This window comes from Macrotis lagotis, chromosome 2 (assembly GCF_037893015.1).
Source record: "Macrotis lagotis isolate mMagLag1 chromosome 2, bilby.v1.9.chrom.fasta, whole genome shotgun sequence".
Classification (NCBI taxonomy): Eukaryota; Metazoa; Chordata; class Mammalia; order Peramelemorphia; family Peramelidae; genus Macrotis; species Macrotis lagotis.
This window is the reverse complement of record NC_133659.1, coordinates 88118520-88140799: the sequence shown is the minus strand read 5'-3', so window position 1 is coordinate 88140799 and position 22280 is coordinate 88118520. Positions and strand designations below refer to the sequence as shown.

At 34.6% G+C, this 22280-nt stretch overlaps 1 protein-coding gene across 3 annotated transcripts in view; it reads left to right on the top strand.

The window, feature by feature from the left end:
* The window catches only part of UCHL5 (ubiquitin C-terminal hydrolase L5), a 38470-nt gene extending 33409 nt beyond the window's left edge, over positions 1-5061 (top strand). For all 3 annotated transcript variants that reach the window (XM_074222267.1, XM_074222270.1, XM_074222268.1), the window contains one exon: positions 4813-5061. In XM_074222267.1, the coding sequence (XP_074078368.1) occupies positions 4813-4857 (45 nt within the window). In that variant the 3' untranslated portion in view covers positions 4858-5061. The remainder of the gene's footprint in view (positions 1-4812) is intronic.
* Positions 5062-22280: the final 17219 nt, after the last annotated feature.

The window sequence follows — 22280 nt, the reverse complement described above, 5'->3', positions numbered from 1 at the left end:
GCTGACAGATGGGATAGTTAAAATCTTAAGTTTAGAGAATAGAAAAAAAATGTTCACCGCTTCTGAAGCTTTTGTATTTTCTGAATTACTGAATACAGTATCTTAGTATTAGTATTTAAAATACTGTAGCAGCACTGTGATTTTTGTATACATTTACAGGATTAATTTTTAGTATGAATTATTTTTTGTTGATTTTTTTGACCTTTGTTGTATGTTGAATCACTGCCTTCAGGGAATGTTCTGTAAAGATTCCTGAGTTCCTTTACCAGGTGTATGATTCCATTTTATAGAAATTACTTATTTTCTATTACTGGATTGCCTTGATCTTTTCTATATCATGGTATATTGTTTAGGCAATATAGAATTCAGAAGACCTGGTTTCCAGTCCCTTCCTTAAGGTTTATAAACCCTGTGTATATGGTCAAGTCACTTGATCTCCTTGGGACTTGGTTTTCTCATTTCAGATATGAGTATAATTATAGGTGTGGTAATTATCTTTTTTTTAAAGTTTTTTTGCAAGGCAAATGAGGTCAAGTGGCTTGCCCAAGGCCACACAGCTAGGTAATTATTAAGTGTGTCTGAGATCGGATTTGAACTCAGGTACTCCTGACTCCAGGACCCGTGCTTTATCCACTGCGCCACCTAGCTGCCCTGGTGTAGTAATTATCTTTAGAGATTGCTGTAGGGCAGTTGGGTAGCACAGTGGATAGAGTACTAGCCTTGGAGTCAGAGGACCTGAGTTCAAATTTGGTCTCAGACAATTAATAATTGCCTAGCTGTGTGACCTTGGGCAAGTCACTTAATCCCATTGCCTTAAATAAATAAAATTTTAAAAAGTAATAATAATAAGAAGAATATTACTGTGGGGCTCAAAATAGATAATATATTTGAAGTACTATTAAACTTTTTAAAGCTCTATATTAATGTCAGTTAACTGCTATTATAAAAACTTAGCTGATTGCTTATCTGCCCCACTAATAGCCTTTCTCCGTTAACTTGACAGCTTTCCTCACTGGAATAATTTAGTGAGAAGAATCTTCAAATTTGAAGATTTTGTTGCATTGGTCTTCTAAATACTGTATAATGATAAATTTATAAAATGATAAATTAATACTGTTCCTAGTGCTTAATCCTTCTGTAACGATACCATTTATATTGCTAACCAGGAAAGTGCCATTTATATTTATCCTTTGTTATCTATCTTTAAACTGTCTATGGGAGAAAATAATTTCCTTATTCCTTCTTTGTTGGCTCATTGTTCATATCACTTCTTAGTGTAAGTTTTCCCTGAGGCTCTTAGACCCTCTTTTTTCTCCATTTATCTAGGTGCCTTTATCAACCTCCATAAGTTATAATTATTGTCTTTATGGCAGTGACTCACAGATCTATACATTCATTCTTACTCATTTCCCTGAACTTCAGTTCTGTGACACCAGTTGCCAATTAAAATTTCAAACTAGATATCTTGGAGGCATTTCAGAATCAACATATCTAAAATAGAACTCATTTTCTGCTAAATTCACTTTATTTTCCTATTTCTTTTGATGGGAAACCACCAATTCTTCCAGTGTCCTTTGATAGTAACTTTGATTTCATTCTTGACTTTTCATTTGCCCTCACCAGTACATTCAAGGCAATTGCTTCATCTCATTTTTACCTCCACATATCTCAACAGCCGTTCTCTTCACTATTCTTACAGCTACAATCTTCAGATTTTTATCACCTTTCACTAGATTATTGCAACCCTGATTGACCTTCCAATTTGAATCTACTTTCTACATTCTACTCTGTCCTATACATTGCTACTGAAATATTTTCCAGAAGTGCACTTCTGATCTTATCACCCCTCTTCGCAGTTCTAGTGGCTTCTGTTCCCTCTAAACTGAAACAGAAAGTTATGTTTAGCTTTGAAGGCCTTAACCATCTGGGCTTCTTGTATCTTTCTGGGCACCCCCCAGACATTACCACTCTAGTGCACTCTATGATACGCAGTGTTCTTCATGTAATTGATGTTTAATAAATGCTCATAAAATTGAATTTGAATTGTTTCTAATTCTTGAATATTTCTGGGTTTATTAATTATGGAATTTATAATTAGGCATATTATATTATGTTTTCCTTTTTCTGACCAGTTCAGTTTCTCTATACATTGTAACCTGATGGTACCATTGCTATGATAAAATGTATCTATTTAGTATTGGAAAATAGGGCTACATAAATACATGTTCCCATTAACTGGCAACAGTTTGGAGACTCTCCTTTGAAATTTTTTTTGCATGTTAGATATGTCTCACTGTGGTAACAGAAGAGTAGTTAAGCCATTCGTATGCTTTAAAATAATTATTAAATGGTCCTTCAATACATCTAAATAATTTCTTTATTGTGCAGAGAGACTCCTGTTTTGTGGTAGTATGAACTATTTTGTACAAGTTGTTTAAAACTGATACTTTTGTTTTTCTTAGGAGGATTATTTTTTCCTTCTGTGATTGTATTTTGCTTTATATCCCTTTAATTTTATGCTAATTGAGAACATGCAAGGAGTAAATGTCCTCAGACTTATATATTATTTTTTTTTATTTATTAAGGATGTTGTTAAACCACTGAAAATAATCCTTAAGTTTTAGTTTTCTGTTAATTTGTAAGTATATTCAGAAACTAATGGAAGAAATAAAATAAGCATTTGTTTTTCAATGTATACCCAAAGAATAATTGAATTTTCATTCAATGAAATGAAAGTTTTGTTTGGTATTAATGGATTAATAGTTGTTTAGAGAGGCAGGTAGGTGGTGCAGTTGAAGAAGTACTGGACCTGTAATGTTCCCTCAGACACTTAATAGCAAGTCACTGTTTGATTCAGTTTCCTCAACTATAAAATTGGAGATAGTGATAGAACCTAAAAGAATATTTATAAAGTGCTCACCACACTGCTTGGCACATAGTAGGCACTTAAGAAATGCTTTTTCTTTTCCCCTTTCTCCCTCTCAGAAAATGTTAAATATGGACACAGTAGGTCAATAAACCAGTATTCTATTTAAACTTAAGACAACATGATTTTATTTGACATGTGACACACTGTCCAAATTGCTTAAAATAAATTTATGACTTACTCTTCTTTTAAGTTGAGGAAGCACATTGTAGGAAAAAAAATTCTTTAGTCATGTTGAATTATTTTACAATTTTACTGATAACCTCAGATTTGGCTTCCTCTTTATATCTCCACGAAAGTTTTTAAGTTGCATAATAAAAATTTATTTTTAAAATTATTCTTTTTCAGAATCTGTACCGAAGTATATTGCCTTCCCTTTTCTGTTCACATAATTATTTAATGACATTATGTAAACTCTAACATGTCCAGAATTTGAATAATTAGAAAAATCAAAGAACTGAGGTTTTTCTGTATTCTGCTTTCATTGGAAAAAAGCACATGAGGGCGGCTAGGTGGCGTAGTGGATAAAGCACCGGCCTTGGAGTCAGGAGTACCTGGGTTCAAATCCTGTCTCAGACACTTAATAATAATTACCTAGCTGTGTGGCCTTGGGCAAGCCACTTAACCCCATTTGCCTTGCAAAAGCCTAAAAAAAAAAAGCACGTGACATGCTAATAAATATTAGGATTAAATTTTTTAAAGCCACTTTTAATGACAGTTCTTGGAATTGTCCAATAATAATATTCATAATGTTGACCACAATATGACATGTTAGACTCCTAATAGCAGAAAATTATGCTCTATGATTTTAATAATTCTATGTGTCTAATAATGTTTGTCCTTCATTTTTTTTTTTGCAAGGCACTGGGGTTAAGTGGCTTGCCCAAGGCCACACAGCTAGGTAATTAAGTGTCTGAAACTGGATTTGAACTCAGGTACTCCTGACTCCAGGGTCAGTGCTCTATCCACTGTACCACCTAGCTGCCCCTGTCCTTCATTTTTGAAGAAGACTACAGTATCAAGGAGGTCATGCCATGACAAGCACATGAATCGGATTTGAGTGAGGGAGCCTGTGCCACGTAGCCTCACTTTATCTTCCAGAGCCATCTGGATTCAGTGACCATATATGTATCAGGACAATGGAGATGACCTTAGATTCCAGGCAGTCAGGGTTTAAATGACTTGCCCAAGGTCACACAACTGGAAGAGTCAAGTATCTGAGGCCAGATTCAAACTCCCATCCTCCTGACTCGAAGGCTAATGCTCTCCACTGTATCACCTAGCTGCTCTTATATGTGTCTAAATTTCTGTTAAGGATAATATTCAGTAGATTATCAAATTCATTTTCTTTTTTGCTTTTGTTATATTGTTAGTTACATTGGTATAGTGAAAACATTGAACTTAGAGATGTGGATTCTAATTCTATTTCTCATATTAACTGTATGGTCATGGGCAAGTCACCTAACTGAAACTCAGTTTATTTATAAAATGGGGATAACAATCTCTTAGGAACTTATATTTATTGCATCTTAATACTATCAAAGTAGATCATAGTTACATAATATTTTATAAATCTTGGAGCATTGTATAAATATCAATTACAATTTAATCTTATTAAAATTGAAGGCAAACTATTCAGAGTAACAAAATTTAAAGATCGGTTTCAAATAGAAAGGAATCAGAAACTAATGTACTCTTAAGTGGTTCCTATTAATAAAGGGAATGATCTTTAGAAATTATGTCACAGAAAGACTCAAATGGTTTACAAGAAAGCATTTTATTCAATATATATCCTAGAAGAATATATTTATTTCAAGTTACTAGGGGAAAACCTTGTATAATATTTGTACCTGAATTTGTGTCACAGTCTATCTTTTAACTTCTAGGCAAAAGAAAAACAGAATGCGAAGAAAGTTCAGGAAACCAAATAAAGAAGTTGCTTGGAGGAAAATTCTTCTGCTCATTCTTTGATGAAAAAACTAAGTATTCAGGACTTAACAACATCCTATCTGATCCAGCGCACGTTTGACAATAGTAACAATCTATCTCACCTTGAATGCATGGATTTATACAATCTTTTCCCCTTACCTGCATCATGTGCATGTAGTGCATATTAAGTAAAAGTGGTGTTTAGAGTTGCTTGACCAAATCCCATTATTTGACATTTGTATCTTAATTCCTGGTAGCTTCTCTGAAAATAGAACTACTGTAATGCACCTGAAATGCACAAGTGATATATTTTTAAACTGTTCCTAATTTATCCTTTAGGCGTTTGTCCCATAATTACAGATTAAAATTTATAATAAAGCAGAAAAATGTCACACATTAATGTAATAATATTTCAACTATTTTTTGCTTTCTTAAAATCTCATCATTAATGGAACAGTTTAGTACATCTCTTTCTCTTTGGTACTTATTATTTGGAGGTTTTAAATAGAATTTTATTTTTTATTTTCTATATTGAGTAGTTGATAATATTTTAATTACCAACCCATTTAATAAAGACAAATGTGTACTATCTAAGGATTTCCATTTCTAACAGTGGGAAAAAATAATAAATAGCCCATTTTTATTTTGGGAAACTTTTCAAATGTTTTGTTTTGGGTAAAATTATTTTTGTGGGACATAATGAGTATCATGTGCTTCAAAGCATATTTCTTTCTTATTAAGTCATATTTTATATTTTAAAATTTTTCACATTTTGGCCACATTGATTTTTAAACTGTTAAGCTGTATCCTGAACTATTTTTTAATTTGATGATTTTACCCTTCAAAGGAAATTCTTGGGGAAAAAACGAGGGATATGAATGGAAGTCAATAGGATCTTTGTCAGTTTTTTTAAAAAGGTGGAGAGGCATGGTTCAAGCTGGTTCTCAATACCATTTAATAACACCTTGTAATACTGGGCTTCATCAAATTTTGCTTCGTATAATAAATATAATTGTCATGTTCATAATTGAAATCTCAATCCTTTTTTCATAAAAGGAAATTCCAATTCGCTTTGTGAATTAGGCCCATTATTAATGTGACTTTTCAAAAGAGGTACCTGTTTTAGGAAATGCCTCACCACAGTGATTATATTACTTTAAAATTTGATGATATATATATTAATAAACAATTTAAAGAGTTTTTCTTTGTGCTTATTTATTAATTTTATTCATTTGAGACAATAAACGGGCAACAAAACTCTCCACCTCGGTCTATCTTCCACAAGTCTGGCCATATTCTTGCACTTGCAAGATAATAAACTCAAGTGGTTCTCACTTGCTTCAAAAATAAAATGCATATTTCTCTTTTAAACACTTCACAGCATGGACCCAACCTCCCTTTCCAGCCTCATTAAGCATCTCTTCCTTTACTGTACTCTTATTAGACAAAACTGACCTTCTTGCCTTTTATTTCATCTCCTATCTCTGTTCCTTTCATTGACTGACTGTACTTCGAGCTGGAAATGCCATCTAACCTCTACCCCCACAGGATCCTGAACTTCCTTCTTCAAGAATCCTTTCCTGATTTCAACAACTGCTTCTCTCTGTGCTCCCTAAATGATAACATTTATATTATCTTTATTCTGTGTGTGTGTAGATAGGCTTCCATGATTGAATGTAAGCTGCTTGAGAGCAATTATTTTTTTGTCTCCTTGGCACCTAGTGCAGTGTCTTATCACATAGTGGTAACTTAATAAATGTTAGTTCATGGATGACTAGAAATCAGTAAATGTGGGACTGGAAGAAAGGGCATTTGATGAAATAGATTTTTTTTATTTTTTTGTTTTACCACACTGTTCTTATCTTTTGGGTAGTACTATCTTTCTTAGATAGTAACTAACATTCTTTTAAAAATTTTCTAGATGCCATAATTTTTGCAGAATCCATTCAGCAATCCTTCATTAAGCTTCTACTATAAGAAAGGCACACTGCTAGGGTTTGGGAATATAATTCCTGCCCTCAATAAATTTCTATTATGGGAGGAGTTGAGGGAATGTTAACATTGGAGGAGGGAAAGGAATGAAAGAAGGGAAAGATTCTAAGAGGGAGTACATTTCAGGTAATGGGGAGTGGATTAAGGTAGGGCTGTCCAAAATGCAGATTTTTATGGGGATACCTGTGGGTTTACTAAATGCTTTAGTATACAAAGCTGAGGTTCCGCAGAGCTCTCACTAAAATGGCAGTTCAAATATGCTGTCTATTGTTTCAATAAAAACTTTAAAATATAAATGCTAACTATTATTATTATTGTTGGGATCCATGGTTAGATTTCTGGGAGTTTATGCAGTTGAATGGGAAAAATTGCATCTTTTATTTTCAATAACCAGCTAAAATTGTCTATTTTCTTAAATTATGATTATTAGGAACAAGTAGTAGCATTATTAGTACCCATTTTGTCACTGATTAGAAATCACAGATAATTTCCCATCATGTTTCAGTTGTGGCAGAGATCTACAAATATTGTTAACAATCCACTTAAAAATAACCTGACTATAATGAAATGAGCTATGGAAGTTTTTTTGTTTTTTTTTTTTGCAAGGCAAATGGGGTTAAGTGGCTTGCCCAAGGCCACACAGGTAGGTAATTATTAAGTGTCTGAGAAGGGATTTGAACCCAGGTACTCCTGACTCCAGGGCCGGTGCTTTATCCACTGCGCCACCTAGCCACCCCTTATGGAAGTTTTAATTCTATTTGCAACATTTTTGGAAACTGGAATTTTTAACAACTGTATGTAACCTAAACAAAAAATGGAAATTGATTAGATATCTAATTGTATTTTATACATTTAAACTTTTATATTGAATAAAGGTCCAGAGAGTTTACCAGACTGCCAAAATACTTAACTGTTTCTGTTAAAGATCTCATTTCTAAAATATATAGAGAAATGACTCAAATTTATAAGAATACAATTGCTAAATGGTCAGATGATATAAATGGGAAATTTTTAGATGAAGAAATTATATATGGAAAAAATGCTCTAAATCACTTGATTAGAGAAACGCATATTAAATAAAGTGGTACCTCACACCTGTCAGATTGACTAATATGACAGAAAAGAAAAAGAAATATTGAGGGGAATATGGGAAAATTGAGACACTAATGCATTTTTGGTGGAGTTGTGAACCTATCTACCATTATGAAGAGCAATTTGGAACTATGCTCAAATGGCTATAAAACTGCAATATCCTTTGTTTCAGCAATTCCACTACTAGATCTGTATCCCAAAGAGATCATTAAAAAGGGGGAAAGACCCACATGTACAAATTTAAAGCAGCTCTTTTTGTAGTGGAAAAGAATTGGATATTGGGGGGGGGATACCCATGAATTGGGGCATGCCTGAATAAGATGTCATATATAGATGTAATGGAAGCTATTGTTCTATAAGAAATGATGGCAGATTTCAAAAAACCTGGAAAGACTTGAACTGATGCTGAGTGAAGTAAGCAGAACCAGGAGAACATTGTACATAGAAAAAGCAACATTATATGATGATCAACTATGATAGACTTGGGTCTTCTTGGCAATACATTGATTAAAAGACAATTTTAAAAAACTTGTGATAGAAAATGCCATCTGCATCCAGGGAAGGAAGTACAGAAACTAAATGCAGACCAAAGAATACTATTTTCACTTTTTAAAATTTGTTTTTTGTTCTTTGTTTTGGTTTTCCCCTTTTGTTCTTATTCTTTCACAATATAGAATTATAATTAACATGATTGTGCATGTACTATGTTCAATCACTGTCTTGGAGAGGAGAGAAGGAAGAAAGGGAGAAAATTTTACAAAAATGAATGTTGAAAATTGGCTTTACATGTAATTGGAAAAAAATACTATTAAGATTTAAAAAAGAAAAAACACCTAGACTGGAACCAAGTATTAAGTTTCACTATATTAATACATGTTTAGTAGTTTTAAGTAGCATTATAGATTGTCAGTCAGTAAACAATCAATAAACATTTATTAAGTCCCCAATTCATTTTATGAATGTTCCAAGAACTGTTCTAAGTGCTGAGGATGTTGTTTGTCCTTTGTTATCAAAGAGGACCATGACATCTAGAAGAGGATGCAAGTGAATTGGATTTAAGAGGGGACTGCAAATTAAAGCCAAATTACTCTGACTCTCATTGATTGAATAACAATAAGTCCTAGTGCTGGAGATACAAAGAATGGGAAAAGTCAGTTTCTGCCCTCTAGAAGTTCACAATCTAGTGAAGGAAAGCAACATGAAAAGAAACTGGAGTGAGGGGGGTGAGAAGAGAGTGAAGGGAAGGTACCTCTGTGCAGTAGCAGGGTCCTACAGCGAGTGATAAATAATGTGTTTGTCTTGAGCTCCCTCTAATAGGATCCAGAGGAGCTTTCTGTTGTCCACTGGAACTCTCCTAATGGAGGGAGAAGCTCAAGGTGCAGGGGGTTTAGAAACGGTGAGTTTCAAATTTGATTTGCTTTTTTCAAGATGAGTTTTTGGAGACATTAAAGTCCAGGTGAGCAGACAGGTGAGAAGTGATGTTAGTGGTTGTGGGTGCTTAAAGAAGGTGCTTGGGAGGAAAAAAAACTTTGGGTGGGGCCCCTCCAGGAGTACATCATAGACTCATAATCACTGTACTAGAATTTGATAGCTGGAAGTCACTTCATGTCAATTTAGGGCAGCCAGGTGGTGCAGTGGTTAGAGTACCAGGAGTCAGGAAGATTCAATTTCCTGAATTCAAATTTGACCTCAGATTCTTAACTAGCTGTGTGACCCTGGGCAAGTCAACCAGGTTTGCCAGTCTCCTCAGCTGGAAAATGAGCTGCAAAAGGAAATGGCAAACTATTCTAGAATCTTTATCAACAAAACCCCAGTCACAAAAAGTTGAACCTGTCTCAGCAACAACACCTTAATGACCAATCCACAGAGGAGGCCTGGGCCATAAAAGATTGTGATTTGCCCTAAAGGCATAAGATCACTTACAAGTTAGGGGGCAGTGTCAGATAAAAATTCCAGCCTAAATGAGAAGTAAGGTTTTTATTTATTTGATCTTTTGATAGTTGTGGAAAATTGAATGTGTATTAAAAAAGTTTTTTGTTTTTCCTAGTGAGGAATCTGTATTTTTAATGAGTTGCTTTTTTAATAGCTCTATTAAAACTGAAAAAAAACTTACCCACAGTGAGTTGGGAGAAAAATAAGTAGGACAGTGAGTCCACTTTCTGATTCCCATGATTAAACTGCTTTCCTTTCTTGTTTACTTAATATTCAAGAGGCAGTATGTGTTAATGTGTTACTGTATTAGGTTCTGAAAAGAATTATTAAATATATCAGGAACTGTGCATACAAAACAGGAATATCTTTTGCTTTTGCACAATGTAGTAGATAAATTTAGAAAATGTAAAGACCCTTCAGCATATTCAGGAGCCTCTTTTGCTCTTTCTCCTGTTAAAACCTCATTTACATTTAAGAGTGTCCTCCACCTTTTTTCCTCAAAGTTGTATAGAACAAATATTCAAAATTCAAATGTTCAATTGAATAAATTTAACATTTATTATAGCTTTATGTGTACAGAACATTGTGCTATGCCTTAAGGAAGTACAAATTGTAGATAAGACAGGACCCAGCTCTTCTTGGAAGTGACAGCATAGGATCATTACATCATAGATTGGAAAGAGCTCTTTCTAGGTCATTTAGTTAGTACAACCTTTTCATCTTAACAGATGAGAAAACAGGCCAAAAGAGGGCAAAAGATTTGCTGGAAGTCATGTGGGAGTGATAGAATTCATATACAGGTAATCATAATGAAAAAATAATACAAGTTAAGTGCATTACAATCACAATAATTGTACCAAGTAATTTATTTCAGAGAAAATGAAGTTTTTTAAGTTGATGAAAAGTATAAAAGAGAAGGCACAGAGGGAGAAGATAAACTAACTTTTGGTTCTGTATAGGTGATGCATTTTATTTTATTTTATATATATTTATTTTTTATTTTTGTACAAATAATGTTTTTATATATTACTAAAATATTCTTGTTTAAGAGTAAACATAAGGGGTGGCTAGGTGGTGTAGTGAATAAAGCACGGGCCTTGGAGTCAGGAGTACTTGGGTTCAAATCCGGTCTCAGACACTTAATAATTATCTAGCCGTGTGGCCTTGGGCAAGCCACTTAACCCCATTTGCCTTGCAAAAAATAAAAAATTTAAAAAAAAGTAAATGTAATAACCCCTCCCCCCCAAAAATACAGACCCTCATGAGCAATAAAGGAAAAAGGAAAAAAATTAAAATAAAAAAAATGTGCTTCAGTCTGTTCCAACACCACTAGTTCTGTCAAGGGTGGATCACATTCTTTATGATAAGTCCATAATGATGCATTTTTAAAAGATTCCTCCTACATCTGTAAAGGCAATTTCATTACAGTTAGGCCTTTGTGATGTTTATGTAATGGAAACAGGAATTTATATTGTTATGAGATAAGTTAATGCATCTGTCCACTACTCTCTATTCATACTACCACCACTCTAGTTAAGGGTCTTCTTATCTTTCCTGTGGACTATTAAAACAGACTCCCATTGGTGTCCTTCTAATCTCTTCTCATTTCAATACCATTTACATTAAGTCATCAGTGATTTTCCTAAAGAAAAAGTCTGATCATATCACTTCTCTCTTCTCCCTCCCCCAATCTAATAAATTAATGGTTTCCTACTACTTTTAGATCAAATATAAAATCTTATGGAGATTTTGAAAAGTAAATTTAAATTTAATTTTAAGTCCATATTCTCTCCCTCCCCTCTCCTCCATCCATTGCAAAAAAATATAATAGCCTCTACATATAATAAAAACTCCTCTGTTTTGCATTTAAACCTCTTCATAATCTTACCTTTTTGGCTTTCTGATTTCTTTCAAGATTAGAATTACCCCCTTCTATGAGAGGCCTTTCCTGATCAACTTCTAGTACCTTCCTTTGTAAAATTACTTTGGTTTTATTTCTATCTTGTGCATATCTCCATATCTATATATTTATTTGTATATATTAGCTGTAGATAAATATTTACCTCTAGAATGGGAGCAGCTACTAATTTCACTTTTGTTTTTGAATCCTTATGTCTGGCACATACTATACACTTAACAAATGCTTGCTTGCTCAGTATTTTGGCACTACATTTAAACATGGAAATTTTCTTGAATTCTTGGAGATTATACCAGTGAAGGCCAGCCTCTAGCAGTTTCTGTGAAGTGGATAAGATTTTTTTTTTAATCCAGATCCAGTGGTACTATTTTGCTTTGTGGGGACCATCAAAGCTTAAATATGGAGAAGCTCATCATGAGTGGATTACAAATAGGGACTGGACCTATGAGTCCATTGGAATTCCTAAATGAAGAAACTTCCTACAGGTCAGCACCTTCTAAGCAAATTATAAACTTAAAGTGTTCCCAAGAGCATGAAGGAATTGAGAGACTTACCCAGAGGTGCATAGTATGTTTCAGAAGCAGGATTGGAATGTAGGTTTCCCAGGAGACTGACTTTCTTCTCTTCATTGTCCTACTGCCTCTCACCAGTGAGCTGATATAAAAATGTAAAATGAACCTCAGTTCCATACTGCCTCCCCCTTATTTTTTGCTGCAAAGGTAGAGGAGGGGCAAAGATGGGGGGGGAGTAATGCTTTGGGCCTCAGTTTCCTTATTTTTAAATGAGGGCATTACATTAGAAAGCCTTTAGGGTCTCTTCCAGTCTAAATCTGAGTCTGAGCTTAATGGATTAAATACTGTACTGTAGGCATATGGAAATGTAGCAAGAGATTGGTAGTCTACAGTCTTGGAGTTAGAGTATAAAAGAAGTAAAAGATTTGAAGAACTGGGCTTAGTCTAGAAAATCAAAAGGTCTGCTTTAGGATGATAAAGAGGGCAATATTAAATTAGTTAGCTATAAAGTCTGACATTTGGAAGGGGTAGAATATAGCCAGGAACTAGCTAATGATCTGAAGTGGAGCTGAGTTAAGGTCCTGAGAGATAAGAGAAAAAGTTGAGAAAAGGGAGTATTAAGTCAGTAATTAATTATAATAACATTTATATAGTGCTTACTGTGTGCCAGACACTGTTATTAGGACTAATTTGTGATAGCCAGTACTAGGGTATAAATCATTGCTTCCTGACAATGATAGCTTAAGAAAACAGAGTAAGAGCAGATAAGTTATAATTTTAGACAATTCAGCTGTACTTGTGGATAATGAGCTGTTGAACCTTCAGAATCAAATTAATGATAATGATGGCTAATCTTTATATAGTGCTATTAACATATCACCTCTCATGATTTTCATAGTAACTCTGCAAAGTAGGTATTATTGTCCCCAAATGAAGAAAATGTTAGGTTAGATGAATTGTTCAGGGTTACATAATTAGAAAGTAAGGCAGGATTTGAATTTAGGTTTTCCTGACCATGACCAATATGCTCTGTCCACAACCCTACCTAGATGCCTTAATTCAATCATTGGTTCATAGTAACTGGGATACAGGTATATCCTAAACTATAGTATCACATATCACTCCAATTCTTCAATTCTTTATTTTTCTTTTGGAAAGGGAAAAAAAGTACACTGATATTATATCTGACAAATTACAAAGTAAAGTTATGAGTTAGGACAATCATTTTACTAGCATTTATACAGTGCTTGAAGGTTTGCAAAACACTTTCCATAGATTATCTTGTTTGAGATAATTGTATGTATGTGTGGTCTGTGATATCATTGTTTTCACTGATTAATTCCAGGATCTTAAACATTTTAAGTTCATGGTGTTTTTTTTTAGAAAAATTATTATTAAATTAATGAAGAAAAAATATAAACCTTAAAATAGCCAGACCATAAAAAATTATCTAGATATGCCATTGCAAAGACAACCCTTATGAGGAAATGACCTAAAGAATAAGTCAACATGGGGTAAGTGATTACTATTCAATACAACTACTATCATTAATAAATACCCTTTTTAAAAATAAAATTAAAGAAAAGGAATCATTAAAGTAATAGAATCAAGTTTATAAGCAAAATTCTGTCTTTTGCTGAGTTGACAGGGTTCCAATTGCCAGGTTATTGATAATATGACTAGAATTTGTCTAGAAAATTCATGGATATAGTGATAATTGATTTTGTTTTCATATATTCTTTGCACATTTATTGTCCTGATTGTATTTCCTGCTTTTGAACTTAAAAAAAAGTTAGGGACTCTATAATTTGTATTTTCTTTGTAGTTCAAGTGCATTGTGGGTACTCAAGAAACATAATCACTCTCGTGAATATACTTCTTCTTTTCTCTTTGTTTTTCTCTATCTCTATCCCTATCTCTATCTCTGTCTCTGTCTCTCTCCATGAGCTAGGTGTCTTCCTTGACTTCTTTCAGGGACATGTGGTGAGGGGAGGCAGAGGAGGCAGAGGTGTGCTTCACCTGTGCTTCATCTCTGATTGTGCAGGGTTGAGCACATACACCTGACATATATTATGTAGTGTCCCAGGTATATACCCTCAATCCTTTGCCATCAGAGGTGAGGCATAGTTCTTCCATCCCTGACTCTACTGTCTCTCATCCCCTGCCCCATATCCAAACTATTGCCAAGACCTGTTGATTTTCCATCTTTTCAACCTCTCTCAAATAAACCCCTTCCTTCTTGTCTCTGATACATGGCTACCACTCTGATGAGATCCTCATTACCTCATACCTGGACTACTACAATAACCAGCTCTCTTTCCACTACAATATATCCTCCATTCAGTAATCAAGTGATTTTCTAAGGTGTAGATCTGACTATCACCCTCCTACTCAATAAACTCCAGCATCAAATACAAAGTTCTCTGGCATTCACACTCTAGTCCCTTCCAAACTTTCCAGTCTTCTCACACCTTTTTTCCCCCACCTATTTATGGTTTAGTGACACAGGCTTCCTTTTTCCACAGACAAGAAACTCCATTTCTAAGTTCTAGGCATTTTTTCCCAACTATCCCCTATAAATGAAATTCTCTTTCTCCTTATCTCCACTTTTTCTGAATTCTTTTTTTTTGTTTGTTTTTGCAGAGCATTGGGGTTAAGTGACTTGCCTAGGATAACACAGCTAGGTAATTATTAAGGGTCCTCCTGAGTCCAGGGTTGGTGCTCTATCCACTGTGCCACCCAGCTGCCTCTCTGGCTTCCTTTAAGTCCTAACTAAAACCACACCTACAGGAAGTATTTTCCAAACTCTCTTTACTTCTAGTGACTTTTTTTCCTCTTAATTATTTCCTATCCTATATTTGCACATACTTGTTGTTTCCCTTCTTTAGACTGTGAGCTCCTTGTGGGCAGAGGCTGTCTCTTGTCTCTTTTGTATCCCCCACTCATAACACAGTGTCTGGCACAAAGTAGCTACTTGATAAATTCTTAATGACTGACCCTCACCTTCAGTTTCCCCATCTGTTAAATAGAGATAATAATAACGCTTACCTCACAAGATTATTTGTGAGGTTCAGATGAGATAATTATGTAAAATATTTTGCAAACCTTTAAGTTTTTGTATCACTGTTATCTATCATTATTGTGTACTGTATGATCTTGTTGACTTGAATCATATAAAGCTACTAGATACTTTTTCTATCTCTATCTTAGGATCATGGATCTAGAACTCAAAGAGACATCAAAAATCACCTGGTTATCCCTCTCAAATTAGACATTTTTATTCCCTCATTTCTAGTTAAAAGAGCAATGTCCTGGGTCAAAGAAAATTGAAGGAAAGTGAGAACTGAAAAATTCTATCTTTTGACAAATATTTTCCAGTCTAGAGTTGATTAAGAATGACAAAATCAAAATTTCTCTTAAGGAAAATTATACTGGTAGCAGCGACCTAAGATGGGTTGTGTAGGATGTAAGTACTTTCACACATTGGACAGGAGAACAAGACACTCCATCTCTTGGTCCTGGGCATTTTCTCTGACTATCCCCTATTCTCCCTCCTTTCTTTTCTTTCTTTCTTATTTTGCAAGGCAAATGGGGTTAAGTGGCTTGCCTAAGGCCACACAGCTAGGTAATTATTAAGTGTCTGAGACCGGATTTGAACCCAGGTACTCCTGACTCCAGGGCTTGTGCTTTATCCACAGCGTCACCTAACTGGCCCCTCTCCCTCCTTTCTTAACTCTGTCTACTGCTTTCTCTGACTTCCTTTAAGTCCCAACTAAAATCCCCTCTTTTAAAGAAGCTTTTTACAATCTCTCTTAATTTTAGTGCCTTATATCTGTTAATATTTCCTATTTATCCAATATATAACTTGCTTTGCATGTTGTCTTCCCCCATTAGATTGTAAGCCCCTTGAAGGCAGGGACTGTCTTTTTTTCTCTTTTTGTGTTTCCAGTGCTTAGCATGGTCCCTAGCTCAACAGTATGTATTAAATATTTATTAATTGATTGATAGATTGAACTGATCCAACTCAAACTGAAATAAGAACCTCCACTAAGACGTTCTGATGGATATCCAACTTCTACAACAAGGAGAATTTATTGCATTTTGAAGCAGACCATTTCATTTTTAGATAGCTCTAATTGTTAGTGAAGTCTTTCTTACTTTGAGCTAATAATTATCATCTTATAAGTTGTATCCATTGATCCTAGTTTTATTTTGCAGAATAAAACATAATCATCAAATCCCTCTTCCATGTTACAAGGTTTAAAATATTTCATTTTTTATTGTTAAACCTCCTCTTTTTCAGACTAAACATTCCTAATTCCTTAGAGATGCTGTGCCTGTGTAAAGAAGAGGACCAAGAAGAAATTTCTTTTTATTTTGTGCTTCCCAGAATATAAAATTATTCTGAAGTACAAGTACTATTTGGGGAAGTGATGGTACTATATTAGGATCTTGCTTGCAACTCTCTATGTCACTTTGGAAATTTTGTTTTTAGAAGTGACCCACACTTCTGCTAAATGATGAGTAATTAATTCTCTAGTTAAATAACAGCAAGCTTGGTCATGTAGGAAATACAAAGGGTGTTTTCACTCACTGAAATGAGTGAAATTTCTGAATTTGTGCTCTTGTGACTTCTCAAAGTTGGAAAGGAGAATGTAATTATAATACTTTTATGTAGGCACTAATGGATATTCATCTTCCAGATTCTCAATGTTGCACTGCTTTGAGTGGTGTACTGCTTACTCCCTTTGCTAAAGGCAGATAGTATAAATTCTCTCCATAATTGGATTTTTGTCTTTTTCAGTGGGGCAATTGGGGAGATTTGTTGAGTGGCAGCAGTGACATTAATGGAATGGTTTTCTGGATCTTGACACTAGTATAGAAACCTTTCTGTTTTTATATGTTCTTTGAATATCCTTAATATAATTTATACACATTTATATATCATTCTCATGAATACTTTTCAGAATTGAGAAAGTAGGTATATGGGTTAGTAGCATATTGGCATCATATTAATCGCTTTTTCATAGCAATTCAATTAGTTATTGTTTTCAAATTATCCTCTTTGGTTATATCTTGAAAATAAATCATTTTTATGGATTTATAAAGTTTATAGTGGGAAATAATATTTAACAAGTCATAATTGCTTTTAATCATAATCACTCTTTTTGATAATTTTGATTAACTCTTTTCAGGAATTAAAATTTATTAGAGATCATTGGGGAACATGTTTGAATATTTGTTAGCAAATGTCTTCTGAGCCAAAATAAAATGTACCAATAATTTTTTTGAAAATTTCCCCAACTTAACTTCAGAATAGTGAGATTTTAAGAGTTCAAATGCAAAGTTTTTAATATGATCAATAATGAGAAGAGACTCCTATAGAAACACTGGTAATCCATTTTATTCTCTCTCTGCTGTCTTCTAGTTTTATTTACAAACGCTCTTGGGATGATATAGCTTAGTTGGTTCTGACACTAAGCTTTTCTATTTTCTATTTGAATAAAATTTCTGTGATGTGATTATGCTTTCTTGGGGGTCTCCCTAGCTCCCATGTGTTTATCATCTTCATGTTGATTATTTACAGATCCACATATTCTCTAGATCGCTTCTATTTCTTCCCTGAGATTTACTCATGCATCATCATCAACTGCTTATTGGATATTTCAAACTAGATATTTTAGAGGTTTCTCAAGCTCAACATGAACATGTCCAAAACTGAACTCATTCTATCCCCAAACTTACCCTTTTTTCAAACTTTCCTGCTTTTGTCAAAGACATCACCATTTTTCCAATTACTCATTCATCTGACACACATTGTATTTAGTTTCTTTATATTTTCTACATAAACTTATATTTGTCCTTGCTTCTCTATTAGAATATTAAATTCCTTCTGAGCAAGGATTATTTCCTTCCTTGCATCTGGAACACCAGTACCTCACATAGTTCCTGACATATAATCACTGCTTGATTAATGTGTGGGTATAATTTTTTTTAAGTAATATTAAAGACTTTAGTCTTTTACATTTCTTAAAATCAATCCGATTTTCTGATATAGCATTCACTATTCTCCCTTGTTTGGTTTGGATAGTTTTATCAAGTCACTTATAACAAATGTTGACATATAAGCTGGAATTATCTTCATAATGGTCTTTTTGCATCTTATCCTTTGCATCTGATCCATACACTCTATAGCATGCAACTGAATGTCTTTGGGTACATAATGCAGCCAATTCAATCACTTCTTTCTTTGAGCCTTCTTTTTTTGTAGAACCAAAGTTCAATATTACAAATAATAGTTTGCCTAGATATTAGCAAAGCATTTGACTAAGCTTCTTGTGATTAAGATGGAGGAGTGTAGGTCAGGCAATAGTGGAGTTAAAATGAATTGGAAATGGTTAAAAAAAAACCCAAAGAGCAATCAGAAATGTGTCAAAGTTAACTTCGAAGAAGGTCTTTGGTGGTATGTTCCAGGAATTTGTGATTTTACCTATGCTGTTTAACATTTTTAATCCATAGCTTGGATAAATCTCAGATTCTGATTGAATATAAGGAGGGGAAAAAACCCTTTCTATTAGTTAGTTTTCAAAAAGTAGAATAAGAGGGGCGGCTAGGTGGCACAGTAGATAGAGTACCGGCCCTGGAGTCAGGAGTACCTGAGTTCAAATCCGGCCTCAGACACTTAATAATTACCTAGCTGTGTGGCCTTGGGAAAGCCACTTGACCCCATTGCCTTGCAAAAAATCTTAAAAAAAAAAAGGTAGAATAAGATACACAGAAGGTGATGAAGAGTAGATGCTGAATGACACTTGTGAGAGATATTAAAGGAGGAATTGGGTATTGATTAGATGAGATGGTCTTTGAGGTTCCTCCTAACTTTTGTGATTCTATGATTAGGCTTGTGAGGATCAAATGCAGGAACACATATAAAATGCTTTGCAAACTTTACAATATACATACAAGTTAACTATTATTTCATTTGTAACAATGTGATATTTTGTCATATTAATTTTAAGCCTAAGGCTGAATGATTTAATATAGTATCCCAACAGGTCCATGTGAATTCTATGTCTACTACCTTAGAGAGTTTATATTAAGCAAAACATTAGGATTGCAGTCTCTATTGTTGCAAACCCCCAGCTAGAAAAATCCACAAAATTTAGATAGAAGTTTGGCTCTAGGCTTTACTTTATTTTATTTTTATTTGATTTTAATTTGCTTGAATTTATATTTACTTCTAGTAGACCCCTTACACTTTTTTGGCTTGAAGCCAAACTCAATTTAACTAGAATTTTTTTTTGGATAAAAAAGTAGCAGATTATATTATAGTATCAGTTAACAGAGAGATAACATCAGGAGGGGAAGTTGAAGAAAGAGTAGATCTTTCTTAGACTTTCCCTCAATTTTTGAGGAGGTTGGATTTAATTGGTATCATCCCGAGGCTTCTGCTCTGACATCCATGTAAGACAAGTGGCCGTACTTAGTCTCTGTCTCTGTCTGTCTGTCTGTCTGTCTGTCTGTCTGTCTCTCTCTCTCTCTCTCTCTCTCTCTCTCTCTCTCTCTCTCTCTCTCTCTCTCACTCTCTCTCTGTCACACACACACACACACACACACACACACACCCCTCTTTGGTCCTATTTTCTCCTTCTCTATCTGTGCTGATTTCAATCCTTTTCCTATCAAAGAATATCATTTTCCAGTATATGATTTCATTAGTCATTAGACATTGATTTTATGTTTAAATTAACAATATATAAATTCAGGTTTTAAGATAAGTTCTGATCCTTATTCCTCATTAGCTGTGTAAGCCCTTAGGTAAATAATCCTTTTCACAGAATTGAAGTTGAGATTTCAAAGTGGTGGAGTAAGGATGGAATCACTGCATGGCAAAGTGAATAGAATTAGGAGAATATTGTACACAATAACAGCAGTGCTGTTCAGTGAAGAACTATGAATGCCTTAGCTATTCTTAGCAATACATGATCCAAGACAATCCCAAAGGACTAATGATAAAGCATACTATTCACCTCCAGAGAAAGAACTGATGATGACTTTTTCACTTTCTTTCATTTTTTGAATCTTCTTGTACAAAATGAGTAATATGGAAATGTGTGGCATAATTGCCCATGTGTAACTTATATCTTCTTTTTTATTGCAAGGCAATGGGGTTAAGTGACTTGCCCAAGGTCACATAACTAGGTAATCATTAAATGAATGAGGTGGATTTGAACTCAAGTCCTCCTGATTCCAGGGCTGGTATTCTATTCACTGCACCACCTTGCTTCTACATAACTTATATTTTACTGCTTATCATCCAAGGAAAGAGAGAAGGGAAGGAAAAGATAGAATCTGGAACTTAAAACTTTAAATAAAAATATTGAAATTTTTTTAAAAGAATGAATTGAAAGGAACATCAAGGGTCAACTGGTTTTATATGTAAAACTTGAATCCCTTCTTCAATCACTTGCCAGGTTTGATTCTGCTTTCACAATAACTCCTCTATTAATCCACATCCTTTTCCATTTCTTCTGACATCACCCTGGTTTACGACACCATTACAATTGTCAGATATTTCAAATGACCTTCCTGTTGCTTTCCCTGGCTACAGTTTTGCCCAGTGTCCTAGCCCACATAATAGTACCTGAGTATTCATCTTAATTTGTAGACTATTACTTATAAAATATTCATTTGTTCCTCATTTTTTTTTACAGAAACTCAAATCCATGAGTTAAGCATTTCCAGTCCTATATAATCTAATGATGACCTATCTTTTCCTTCAATCCCATAAACATTTATTAAGCCACCATAACTTTCTAGGCACTTTACTAAGAGATGGGGGATGCAATAAATAAAAACAGAATCCTGCCCTAAATAAACTTACTCTAAAATGGGAGACAATACACACAAGGAGGCAGAAACTTGGGGAAAGGCAGAGGACAGGACACTAGGAGATACACAACAGGGACTTTTTTTCCTGTGGAGCTGGAACCAGGAAGGACATTTGGGTATAAATCCAATATTTGGATCAGTTCAAAACTCCACCAAAAGTGCATTAGTGTCCCAGTTTTCCCATATCTACAATATACATCATTTCTTGCTGTGTGCTCTGAGGGCTGGGCTCCATGTGCTTGCTCTAGCAGAGGTCCCCTGCTGTTCCCCACTTTGTGCCCGGTGCTCCCTGGGGTGTAGCTCAGGAGACTCCCCCGCTGCTTTGAGCCAAGGCTCCCAGCGCCCTGGGGCTGCCTCCTGGAGGCTGAAGTTCTTTGGCTCTGGCGGGCCGCCCCTCTGGCAGGCCACCCCTCCAACCCCAGGGAGAAGAGTCTTTCTGCTCTTTTCCAGGTTACCTTGAGTAGGAGAACTGCCTCACTGGGTCCCTATGTGGGTTCTGTCTCTCGAAAATTTAGAGTCCTTAGCTTATGAATTTTATGAGAGAGCGCCTAAGACTCGATCCTTTCTTGTCCCCATCTTGGCTCTGCCCTCCCACTTATATTCTTAAAATTTGACTTCGTTCTCTATATATTTGATAAATGAGTTCTTTATCAGAGATAATTGTTGCAATCCCCCCACACCAGTTTTTGATTTTCCTTTTAATTTTGGTTGTATTGATTTTGTTTGTATAAATTAAAATTTTTATATAATCAAGATAATCTGTTTTACATTTTGTTCTATTCAATTAAACAAACATTTCTTCAGTGAGTTTAATACCCATCTCTCTCTTAACCAGCTTTTCTCTCTTAACCAGCCCTCCCTTTATTTTATATGATTTTAGCATTCACATTTATGATCCTTTTTTGAATACCTTGTCCTATTTCTTTTATGACTTCTTTTCCCATGGTTCATCCCTCAGTATCACTCTAGTCTTCTTCGGTTTTCCTCTTTGATCATTTTTTTATCTCTCATCTTCAATTTTTTCACACCTAGTTAATATTTTTCTGTGTACTCCAAACATGTTCTAATCTCCCATGTTTTAAAGTCTGCT